The 13,644-nt window shown below is 36.3% G+C and overlaps 2 protein-coding genes across 2 annotated transcripts in view; both read right to left on the reverse strand.

Moving 5' to 3' along the window:
• Window positions 1–732: 732 nt before the first annotated feature.
• LOC139128202 (uncharacterized) overlaps window positions 733–13,644 on the reverse strand; it is a 17,208-nt gene continuing 4,296 nt past the window's right edge. Inside the window, exons 2-4 of the mRNA XM_070694032.1 lie at window positions 12,690–13,316; window positions 11,988–12,109; window positions 733–2,562 (exon numbers count right to left, since the gene is read on the reverse strand). Of these exons, the coding sequence (XP_070550133.1) occupies window positions 12,092–12,109; window positions 12,690–13,316 (645 nt within the window). The 3' untranslated portion in view covers window positions 733–2,562; window positions 11,988–12,091. The remainder of the gene's footprint in view (window positions 2,563–11,987; window positions 12,110–12,689; window positions 13,317–13,644) is intronic.
• LOC139128174 (uncharacterized) lies at window positions 4,891–11,951 on the reverse strand (the record flags this gene model as incomplete). The annotated part of the gene is made up of 4 exons (XM_070694010.1): window positions 10,342–11,951; window positions 7,508–9,798; window positions 6,948–7,257; window positions 4,891–6,646 (listed from the first exon to the last, which is right to left on the reverse strand). Coding segments are annotated over exons 1-4 (5,967 nt in total), but the record flags the coding sequence as incomplete, so codon positions are not given.

Consider the following 13,644-nt stretch of genomic DNA (forward strand, 5'->3'; position numbering starts at 1 on the left):
GCCCTCATTTATTCTGTACATTTGTATGTCTTGGCTTACCAATAGAGCTAGAGGCCAGATCTTTGGTAAACTGGCATAAGTATGTGATACAATTTTTTTTGCAAAAATGACATGTTTGAAGGAGGACTTTAAGCACCATTTTAATAAATGTGCCCATGACTCATTAGGTAGGTGCTTATGTAATTATTATTATTATTATTATTATTATTATTATTCTGTCGCACTTCTGCAAACACCGTTGCACTTAGAGACTTTATAGTTTGTATACAAGTACAAGTCTGCAAAAGTAAATTTTTGGTCACATTACCTTAACAAAACGTCACGTGAACTTTCGACCATTTTGAAAATAAACTGTAAACTTTAGTTCATTTGCATAAAAAGTGATAAATCAAAATTCTGCTCATGTCACTTTTTAGACTATATAGCCATGCTCCTTCATGCGAAATTTCAAACTAAGAGACCTTGCCAATTTTTGGAGGAAGATTTTTTAAGCATTATATTTGATATATTCCAGTGACCTTTGACCTGCCCTATTTCTATGCAGCTATGCTATTGCAAAGGCTATTTAAGTCCTTTTTAAGAGACCAAAGGGCCAAATGGGCTAGTGTCTGTTTAACATTGGCCTGTATGAGACCAAAGTGAACCCAAAAATTTTGTGATTCCTCTTGATCTTTGACCTTGGGATCATCCCAATACCCGGCACATATTATACATAGCTAATACTGATGGACAAATTTTGAACACAGCACTTTATTCAAGGATATATAATCTTCAAGGATATATAAATTACATATTACAGTTAACTGGAAATACAGTTGCTATACAATTGAGGATATATAAATTACATACTACAGTTAACTTGAAATACAGTTGCTATACAATCAAGGATATTACATACTACAGTTATCTGGAAATAGTACAGTATATTTTCAAAAACATCAAAAACAAAAAACAGACAAAATATTTTGAATCCTCACAACACATATCAAATCTGTAGGTACTGGTATTCTCAAAATATTCTCTAAGGACATTCAAAAATTCATACATACATACATACATACATACATACATACATACATAAATATATATACATACATACATACATACATACATACATACATCAGTACATACGTAGACAGGTACATATGCATATACATGCATACATGTATACACAAACATACATACGGTACGCGCTGATGATCGATACCAGATAGATATTCATTCCAATAGTTTCTATACACTATAGTCCCCCTGCCGGTACACATGTTTTGGATGCAGGCCAAATGATATGCTCTTTTTGAAATGAATTATTATGGACCTCGTTGTTGTGTTGAAGAAATCAACAGCACATCTCATACATGGCCAATACAGGTGAATAATTCAGAAAAAGCATTTGCTTCAGCGATATAAAATTACATCCTACAGTTAACTAAAACTACAGTTGCTATACAATCAAGGATATTTTCATTATATAATACAGTTAACTGTAAATAGCACAGTGGAGTGGAAATACAGTTGGATGTTGCATGAAATGAATATGACTATGTTATAGTGACACTATAATCAATGCTCCAGCCACATCTCTTTGAAACACTTTTATGCACTTTTTCATAAATAGCCTTCTTGAATATCAAATCTGTGGTGATGAACCTCAATAAATAAAGAGCCTCACAGCTTATATTATTCAATGACAACTTTCCTTTAACAATATGTGCAATTTTACAAGAGTTGTCACTACCACAATGACTACTTGGACTGAAACATGGCAAATGTGTATGGACGTCACTTTGATGAATGCTACGGTGACATAGTACCATCCCACCTCACAGTGAGTCATGCAGAGCACAATATGCACCAACAGGACTAGTTTACATCAATATATTTAGCAAGTGTTCTGACATAATCAGGTTCTGTTACTGCCATATGTATTGTCCCATTTGGAAAACACTCTCAATACTACAGCTTTGTCATGGGCTGTTATCATTTGCAGAAAATGCCCACATCTGACAATGCCCATAACCAAGGTGAGATCAATATTCTGCAGTTACCGAAATTAGAAGTATTGTCACATCTGTTCTATTCTATTTGGAAAACAATCTGAGTACTTCTTGTTTATTGTGCGTTGCCACCATCTGCAGACACGGTCACACTCGGAAAGAGAATGACGCATTGTGTGTCATATTCTATAGTCATAAAAGTTACAAGCAATGGAACATTCTGTTGTTTTCCTTGCTTCACAGATCCGTGGTATGGCAATATTGTACAGTGACACTGGTACATTAGTGTGGAGAACATTATTCACACAAATGCATTCTCTCCTGTGGCAAGACACTTCAATGTCCAGAATTATCATGCTCTTATCATCTGCAGAAAATATCTTCCTGGCAATGTAAATAAATGACTTGAGTATCCTTCTGTTACAGTCATCCAAATTAGAATCATGTGAACTCTCAGTTACTGTCCTGTGGCACTGTTGCACACTGATGTGAAAGTTGCTTTAATTTGAGAATGAAACATGCCTCTTTCATTGTCATTAGTCCATAGGTGAGTTGATATTGCACCCTGAAAATGAAATCAGACAAAATACATATATTACTGATACTAAAATTTGTCAACTTGGTTTAGGTCTGTTATGCCATAGTATGCCGTTTTGATGAGGCCAGCATTAGCTTTTAATATTTTACATTTACTTCATTGCACTATCTTAATTTCCTATATGAACTTGTTAAGAATGACACAGTCAAAGTCAACAACACCGAAATTTCTACTATATCATGTTTTTCCTGGCACAAATTACCATTCACAAAACTAAAGGTTGCATTCGCTAAATAAAATTGCAGAAGACAATTGAGTAATCCACTTGTGTATAGAGAACTGTTAAGAAATTCTTTCACACATATTACATGCTATTTTACATTGCAACTAAACAAGTCTGCTACTCAATAACAAATCTATTCTTAAAACATTCTCTTTTCCCAATTTTTTTTATATAAGGTCATTCATTATTTCACATACAAATAAAGTACTACAGTAATGCTATTACGAATGTTTCATTATTACTGTGCAGTGCGTACCTTTCAAGACAAACAACTTCAGTGACATACTATGGCCTTGGTTTCACTAAGCTCATTGGCTAGAATGTCAGCTATATTTTCAGGGTAGAACATCCCTATATCCATAGAACAGATTTAAATGAATGCAGATCACTTCAAGCGACTTCATTTCAGCAGCATTTGATAATCCATTCCCTCAGTTCACTTGCAAGGCAGAAAGGGACATTTCTTGCTGAATCTCAAAATACATTGTTCAATGGTCGGTCATCTTTACTTTCTGCATCTGCTGAACTTCCATTCACCACTCCACATAATGAGTTTACAGTTTGTATACTTTTTGTGTATCTCAGATCTATAATTTCACCTCTTTGCAGACCTACAACTTTAAATGTCAATTGCTAACAGAGTCAGTTACATTATTGCTTCTGAAGCAATTCAACAAACACATAGCTTTCAATCATTTCAAAGTCCACCTCCCACTGTGCATAACAGGGCCGTAACCTGACAGAACCTTGGAATTGGGTAAATTACTAATTATTTTTCTCTCACTACACTCAAACACTACAACACTATGACTGTGTGCAGTAAATTGTTACAGTTCAAATATAAATGTTCATTTTGTAGAATAAACATAGGATCATATCATCTTGTGTCTCCTTCAGGCTAACATTGAATATTTACAACATACAGACAGAGATGAAATATTCTGAACACTATGGTACATCACAGTTGTGTAAATGCTAATAACATGAAATTGTTAGCTGTAAAAATAGACATGCATAGCACCTCTGTTTGTCGGTAGAACATTTTTGTAGTGGTACGGTTCAACTTTAGCTATGCATCTATTAGTGGCTATTTTATTGTCTATCCATATATCCTTAAACATATGCAATTGTAATGATGGGCATGTCATTTACATCATTGGCTGATTGAGGAATTAATAGCCAGTCAACCACTACACAAACCACAAATTGTGACCTAAAAGGTTGATACAACTAAATGTTTACATTAGTAATGCTAACTTCTACCCAAGTCACATTACACCTGCCTTCAAAGTAAATACCAGTGCTCATAACACTTTTGGAAGTAAAATGGTGATTTTTCAGGAATGCTAAGCTCCTATATTACTTAATATTATTACATGTGAAAAATTCTAGGACAGTGTGCCCTGAAGCATACACCACGTGCAGCCAAAAGTTTTAGTTAAATAAGGATTGTATACCTTTACATCTCCTATGCATAATTTCCTTGCTTTACCTGTGACTTTGTTTGGAAAGTGGTGTTTCACATTGGCTAAGAGCGCACACTGTTCTTAGATTTTTTCCTGTACCCCTTTCAGGCTACGGCCCTGTATGCAAGCACACACACACTCACACACACACACACACACACACACACACACATATGGGGGCCCGTCACAATCTGCCCTCCCCATCTGTTTCTTATTTTCATCAGGACGGGATAACTTTTTGTGATTCCTTTTCCATAAACATGGTCAATCAAACAGCTTCAGAAGATGGTATATCTACACACACCTTAAAACCATATCTTGCATTAAGTTCACAAGTGATGGTGATATCATTGGAATTATGAGTCACTTGACCATTTGCATATTTACCCTTTTTCTCTACCATTCAAGGAAATGTTTCCCTGAAAACTTCTACTTTGTACAATACTAGTCTGTAAACTACTCATATACCACATACAGCATATGTAGCACTAGCTCATCTTTCATCACAAAGGTAACCAGTTAACATGACACCTTTGCATGCATTCAAATCTTCAACAAAAGTGCATTGTGAAAACTAAAATAAGTTTGTATAACTTCGACACCTACACTGTCTACATTTTTCACATAAACATGGTCAATCAATGTTCCACTTTCTGTTGTTGCCTCTGAAACACACTGTGAGAAGCCTCTCTGCTGCATCAATTTCAGCAAACATGAAGACACAAATATGTTTTCATTGAAATCACCAATGATGATGGTGCCACCAGGGATCTTCTCAACCTCCATCACTAATTTCAACAGATTTCTCTTAAACATATCAGCTTTATAAGACTTTGGTCTATATATAACAGTTACTGTCAATCTTATCTCTTTAACATAGAATGCAAGATATTCTAGATTTGTTATACACAATTCCAAGATTTCAATACATTGATCCACACTTGAATAAATGCCTACTCCACCATGAGCTTGCTGCTTCAATTCAGATGTCACTGGGTCAGATGTATCGTAACAAAGTTCTCTTGGCTTGTGATAAAGTGCAAAACCACTTAATTGCAAATCATTCTGCATATCTGAATTTGGTAGCCAAGTTTCTGTCAAGCATATAAAGTCAACTGTCATAAATCTATGGTCATTTCTCAGATCTTCAAAATGAGAGTGCAAACCCTCTATGTTATGCAGCATTATGGTACATGAACTATCTGCATTATAAGTTCCTTCTGACAATGTCATGAACTTTGGCATACAGGACAGGGCAGCATCAATTTTGTCATTGCAGTATATAGCTGATTCTTGGAAATCGGTTATAGTAAGTCCACTTAGAGACTTTACTCGACTTAGGGCTACATAAGCTTGTCCTGGTTGGAATATTTTGTCCAATGATACTACAGCTTCATCTACAGTTAATCCTTGCACTTTATGTACAGTACTAGCCCAGGCCAGCTTCAGTGGGAATTGACGCCGTATACTTCCACAGTTATTCACTTTGTCTTCCTCACACTTGATTGGCGTGCTTTTTTCTGGTATCATTGATAATGTCTCTGTATGGCGGCGAAGTTTTGCACCAACCTTTTCATTGTCAAAACAAACATATATAGTAGATGGAAAACTCTCTCTGGATTCCACATGTATGTATGACACAATGCCAAAAACACCATTCACTAAACCATCGGACACATCAATATTCTTCGTCAACATCACACGAGCACCAACTGCCAGAGTAACAGTTTTTGCCAAATTGGTATTGTACACTTTACGATGTTGCCCACTCACTTTGACTAATTTCTTTGATTTGGGATCTCTGTACAAATCCTGTGCATTAATACAAATTACATCTGAACTTAACGAGTGAAGTTTTCTAATGTTACATTCATCAACTTTTCGGTTGGTTGCAAAAATATGAATTCCTTTACCCTCCTCACCAGTTTCACAATTTTGAAGCATAGTAACAACATGAGCATCTAAATCATCAGATTTCTGTCTTTTTCTGATTACGTTCAATGTTTCAGCAAATTCAGAGTCTTGCTGTCTCACTACTTCAGTCAGTTCAGCAATGGAAAAGTAATCATTCCAGAGATCAACTCCTTCACTGTTCACATACAATGCCTTTCCTTTCACTGGTGGTAATTGGTAAAAATCACCTACACCAATCACTGCTACACCACCAAATGGCAGCTGATCACCAGTCTGTTTAATTTGTCTCAACCTTCCGTGAACATAGCCAAGTAGTTTCTTATCAACCATAGAAATTTCATCAATAATGAGAATTTGAAGACTGCTAAGCTTAGATCTCAATGTGTTAATCTTTTCTTCTCCGAGCGGTTGGTATGGCAGTTGTGCATCAATAGCTATTGAGAAGGTACTGTGTATGGTATTAGCATTTATATTAAACGCAGCTACACCAGTTGGTGCTGTTAACAAAATGATACATCATCTGGATTTGGTAAAATACGAGCCAAAATTCGTGTAGCTTCATAGTACACTGCTTTGATTAAATGAGATTTTCCTGTGCCAGCACCTCCAGTTAGAAACATGTGAAAAGCTTCAACACTTTTTCCATTGACTTTGTCAGACACCACTGCCGCACTTTGTAAAATATCTCTCTCTGTGTGCTATTTAAAGATCTTAGCAATATTACAGCTTCATTCCTTGACATTCCACACTGGTGATACACTTCTGAGGCTGACACTTTCTGTTTTTTCTCCAGCAAGTCAGGTATAGATTCATCATTTTCTCCTTCATCTGACACATAATTGTCCTTCCTCTCTTGTAAACTTTCCAATCTATCTATTTCAGACTCTGGATGAATTTGAGCCCATGCATCTTCCAAGTTATCACTTGTTCGAAGGATCTCCTCTGCTGAATCTAGTACATCAGCTTCTTTTTCAAAGACTGCTCTATTCCTTTCAACTATAGCCTTCACCCTTTCTACAGCTTTGCTACCACACTTCACTGCACCAGTGTTATAGAATTCTTCATATGAATTAAAGTTGTCAGTTTCAACTGAGCATCAAACTGATATGGCAAGAACAGTTGAAGAATGCTTTGATAATACTTCTCTGGCTGTTTCATTGCTGAAAACCTTGCATATCTCACCACAGCTGGAGCAGTTCGAGTTCTTTTCTTCATATGACCAAAACCATTTTTCAGTTTAACTACATTCTTCTTTGAACATGTATTTGACACTCTGATGACGACATTATTCTGTACTCAGATACAAAACTAGCAAGACACATTTCATCAAATATATCTCCATCTGGTCTGTTTTTATAACGATCTATGATGCTAGTCATCCAGATTTCCTCCTCATTAAGATCACCTTCTTCACTTCTCATTTGTAGAATTTCAAGAGGTAAACTCATTTTGATAGGGTTATCCCCTGTTGGGATAAAGTGTACTTTTCTTGATCCTTCTTTCAACCTCAAGTTGCACACTCTATACACAGCTTCTTGGGCACTCACTTCTCGATTATTAACATATAACAATCCCAATCGTCTAAGTGCTTTCTTGGCATCTGCATTATCCTCTTTAGAAGCTTCCTTTTGTGCATGATCCAACAGTAAGCCCATTTCTCTTTCAGCTTTGGATATGTAACTAATAATGTACACAATGCAACTATATGCATCAACAACAAATTGTATATCCATATTAGCATTCCAACATCGTAACAAGTCCTTGTTGTATTGGTTTACCCACACATCACTTGATTCTCTTTTCAAGACCACACTGGTTTTCTTAGTTAATACATTGCACGCTCTCTCAAACAAGTCTTGTGTAACTCCTATACTAGTAAACAGAGATTCAACTGTTGAGAAAGTCTTCTCAGAATCTGAAAGTGCAGTCCAGATTTTCGACAGAATTTTCTTGGCCTCACCTTTACTTAGTACTTTTGGTGCTTGATCTGATTCAACTTCGTCTACTTCATAGTATTCAACAGAACTTTCTGTACTATTGGAATTGATTCCACTGAGTGCTTTATCTAAATCACTAACAGCCTTTCTTATGACTTCAGGCAACTGAGCATCAGTGTCAGGTCGAGCAATAAATGTTTTTTCAGAAGGTGGTCTGGGAAAGTTGAATCTACAATCAGTACCATGTTTTCTACAAGATTTTGAATGCCGTGTGCTGTGTTTTTGAACACTGTTTACAATTTCATGAAGTTCTTCATCATATTCTGAGGATGGCATTTCACAAGTCACATATTTGTCAACAAATGAAGTGACATCATCGTCATCATCTTTGTCTACTTTTGGTGCATCCTTCACCCAAAACAGACAATGTGTATGTGGTGAACCACGTTGCTGGAACTCAACTCGATAAAAGTAATCTTCAATTTTACCGATAGGTTCTGCTGGTGACATTATTACTTGAGTCAAAAAGTAATGAAATCTCTGATCAAACATTCGAGCAGCTGTTACAGGGTTATCTCTTAACACAGCACATTTCTCTGACCAGTCCAGCTCTTCTGCTTTGCGAATATCACCTTGTGCTTCAAGAATACTATCAACCATCTCAGGCCATCTCATATCAGCAGATGAAAATGAGCAAAACCACGTCGGAATACCTAGCTGCCTCACCATTGCAAACAGATCTTTCTGTGCACTTTGCCAATAAGGTGGTGTTCCTCGGATTGGTTTCAGAAATTTGTAACCTTCATCATAATTTAAAATTTTCTTTAGTGATTGTTCATCTGTCAAACTTGCAGCAGTTATATTTTCACGGCATGTTTTGCTAGACCCTTTCCGCATTGCTATAGACACATTTGACAACACTTGTTGCACCTCTGATAAACACTGAGCATAAAATATGAAGTCACTGTTTCTCGCAAACCTGCTATCTACATTCATCAAACGATTATGAAGATATCGTGCAAGTGTAATTCTCACTTCGCGACTGTCCAGAAAAGTTGGTGACCCAGTAGGGTACAATACAGGGAAAGACTTTGCTTCATTACTTTCATCACTTAACATTTCAACAGGATGATTTCTTTCTGCAGGAGCAACACAATAGATTTTGTCAAAATGCTGATCAAGAACTTCCTGAGCTATGTCAACAGGTTGAAGACATGTATCCATGAACATTCCTTGCTGCTCTTCACTATTCTTATCATCATCCTCTGCGTCTGCATTCCCTGAATTATCCTGTGATTCTGTATTCTCAGCATTATCTCCTGATTTGCTATTTCCAGCATTATCCTGTGATTCAATATTTCTAGCATCATCCTGTGGTTCTGTCTTTTGTTTATCACTCTCATGTCTTGTACCATCTTCATCAGAAATACATTCATCTCCTTCATCAATTCTGGACAATGGATTCCTCCAATCTTTATTGAAAGAAATACCTCTGTACCACTTATTGTTCATTGTTAGGTAATGAAGTGCACTTTTGATCTTCAAATCATTCACATATTGATATTGGTAATGACCTTTATAGCTGAGTTTCCGTTTCAATTTCACCCTAATCATTTGATCATCTGACTCCTGTCGCGGCAAAACATAAGTACCTTTCTCTAGGCTAGAAGGAACACAAAGAACAGGTCCATGTACACCATTCTGACCACCTTTTGGTAGAGCTAACATTTTCATAAATGGAATATGCAAAGCAATCAAATGTTGCTCTAGAGAATTTAAGCATTTCAATTCTTGTGGAATATTCATTACATGAAGATTATTAGCTGCAGCTTCTGCCGGCATATTCCCATTCAACAATTTACGATGACAAGTATAACATATCCACATTAATTTCTGTTGTTTCTGTCTCCAATATAAACAGTCACTACCACATACATCTGTGCATTGGTGAAATTCAAGACACTTCTTTGCAATCTTTGCTACAAAGCCTCCTTTCTTCGAATATATTTCTCTTTTACACTGTATTACTTGATTTTTGAAAAGTTGTCGATAGCAAACTGAACATACATAATTGGGGCCATGAACTATTTCATTTCGAAACATAGTTATAACAGTTTCAATGTTATTCTGTTTATTAGCTTTGGACTGTCGAGCAGCAAATACCCTACACTTAGTATCATCCCTGTAGCTTTCACTATCTTTATACTTTCTAATGTATCTTGCTTTAACCAACTCCCTGTGACTCTCATTTTCCTGATATTTCTGGACACTTCTTGCCTTTACAGCTGCTCTATGACACTGATTCACTTCATACTTTTCAATACTTCTTGCTTTGACAGCTTCCCTATGAGACTGGTTGTGTCTATACTTTTCAATACTTTGTGATTTCACATCTTCCCTATGACTTTCATTGTTTTCATATTTCTGAATACTTTGTGCCTTAACATCCTGCCTATGAGACTCATTGTTTGCATACTTCTGAATACTATGTGACTTAACATCCTCCCTATGACATTCATTGTCTGCATATTTCTGAATACTTCGTGCCATAACATCCTCCCTATGACATTCATTGTCTGCATATTTCTGAATACTTCGTGTCTTAACATCTTCTCTATGAATTTCATTGTCTGCATATTTCTGAATAGATCGTGTCTTAACATCTTCTCTATGAATTTCATTCTTTTCATATTTCTCAATACTTTGTGCTCTCTTAGCTTGCCTATAACATTCCTTGTCCCCATACATTTGTTTTGCTCTTGCTTTCTTGTTTACAGCATTGTCTATGTACTGCCTATTCACAGCACTTTTCCTTTTTGCACGGAATTTAAATTCTGTCCAATATTTCTGTCGTTGCTTTTCTCGTCTTTGTTTCTTAATCAAAGTACTTCGATCACTAACTGTAGGTGGTCGTTTCCGTTTCAAGACTCGATGTGCTATTGATCTACAAATCTCATCAACAGATACTACATTCTCCTCATACTTCAGTTGTTTTCGAGCTCTTTTTCTCCCATCAACATGTTTTGGGTCCACTACTTTATTTACATCAGTTCCTAAACTCCTCTTAACTTTACGTTGTGGAATATTTCCCATGACTTTAGTTGTATTCGTTGATGTATTCAACGCATTATGGCCACATTCATACACTAAAACACCTGGAGGCTTTACACATTCCACAAATTCATAGTGAACTTCCATACAGTGTTTCAGAAATATTGATTTACCGGTAGTTTCACTGTTTTTGTCAATCTGAGTGCTAGAATATTTCAACCATTTACCTCTACTAAAAGTGACAACATCTGATTTCAAAAGGTTTGCAGTTGCTAGTATTTCTACTTCGGTTGCCCATGTTCCCAAATCTTGCATGTGAGATTTTACAAGGTAATCATCAACTGACTGATATCCAGATCTTAAATGGCAATAGAATACTGCAGAGTTCTCTTTAAGATGCTTAACAATGGCCAATCGAATTACATCATGATTATTCTCTGTACCACACAATGCATATGATACCGCTCTAAAGAAACAATTTCCATCCTCCTTGATTTTCTTTGTTCTACAAGGGTCACCCATTTCAATACCTGGACCACTGTATAAATGTGTAACATTTTCATTCTTAATGCTTAGTTCATTGCACAGCATTTCACACAACTCAAAATCCAAAGGGCAATATAACTGTGGTGTCTCTTCTATGCCAACAACAACTACTTCATCATCACTGTTACTGTCTCCATTACTTACATTGGCAACACAGTCAGATTCAATATTCACAGTAATTCCAGTCACTTCAAACTGTTCATTTCTACCAATACCCATAGAAGTAGCTAAATTACAGCAATGTTTATACACTACCTCAATACTGTCCAATGGTATCAGTACACTTGTGCCATTTGCTGTAACCATGCCTTTTGAGTCTCTTGAGTGACTGTCAAATGTATAGAAGATATTCTCTTTCTTCAATACGGCAAAAACAGCTGCTCCAAAATTAACAAAACATGCATCATATTGTGTTAATGTCACTACTAATGCATTGTACAAAGACATCACAAAACTATCTATATTGATATCTTCACCTATTAGACCTGTGACAGATTGTCCAAAACTTGACTTAAACCTTGTGTCAAACAACTCAATAGACTGTGGTAGTTCTGTGATTAAAAGATAAACATCCATCACTGATGGTGATTGCTGCACACAACCATACAATTCATTACCTGTTTGCAGTATTAAATCCATGTCGCATGTATTCCACATTTGCACATTTTTTATTTTACTGTACAGTACAGAAACATAGCTATTAGCAACACACTGCCTCCCACTGTTCTCACCAAATTGAGCATGACTTTGGTTAAAACTGCCCTGCACTAAGTCTGAGCATTCAATTTTAATCTTAACCTTCTCACTGTCAATCATTTTATCAACTTTAATGTCACTTTCATTCGCTCTCACTTGATATTCAGTATTACTTGTAGTTTTCATTGCCATACTACTCGTGTCATGTTCTGATGTCTCATTTCCTTCCTTGTATGAAATAAATCTTTCCCTAGTACTTACATTGTCATTTGCCATGTCATTAGAGTCACGAAGCACTGCATTTCGGGTTTCATTTGCCATGTCATCAGAGTCCCGAAGGACTGCATTTCCAGATTCATTTGCCATGTCATTGGAGTCCCGAAGGACTACATTTCCAGATTCATTTGCCATGTCATTGGAGTCCCGAAGGACTACATTTCCAGATTCATTTGCCATGTCATTACAGTCCTGAAGGACCACATTTGCACATTCATTTGCCATGTCTTTACAGTCCCGAAGGACTACATTTCCAGATTCATTTGCCATGTCTTTACAGTCCCGAAGGACTACATTTCCATCTTTACAGTCCCGAAGGACTACATTTCCATCTTTACAGTCCCGAAGGACAACATTTCCATCTTTACAGTCCCGAAGGACTACATTTCCATCTTTACAGTCCCGAAGGACTACATTTCCATCTTTACAGTCCCGAAGGACTACATTTCCATCTTTACAGTCCCGAAGGACATCATTTCCAGATTCATTTGCAATATTATGACAGTCCTGAAGGACTGTATGGTCCAAATGCACAGTGGTTGATGGGACACGACCCAAACTCAACCTCTTCTTCAGCACTGCACTCCTCTTCCAATTCTTCTTGCGGGGCATCTGAAAGATATTGAGACATAATATTAACATCAAAGCATAACTTAACAGGCCATTTACAATAACATGGTACCGTGCAAATATACATATACATACATATACATATAAATACTGACATACAGACATACCGACACACACATATAGCAATATATATATATATATATATATATATATATATATATATATATATATATATATATATATATATATATATATATATATATATATATATATATATATATATATATATATATATCAGGGTTCTGCCCACGCCGGACGGCGCTGGACGGGCCCGTCCGGCACTCAGAATTTCCGACCAGCATTGACAAGT

This window comes from Ptychodera flava, unplaced genomic scaffold (genome assembly GCF_041260155.1).
Source record: "Ptychodera flava strain L36383 unplaced genomic scaffold, AS_Pfla_20210202 Scaffold_45__1_contigs__length_1260105_pilon, whole genome shotgun sequence".
NCBI classification, from domain to species: Eukaryota; Metazoa; Hemichordata; class Enteropneusta; family Ptychoderidae; genus Ptychodera; species Ptychodera flava.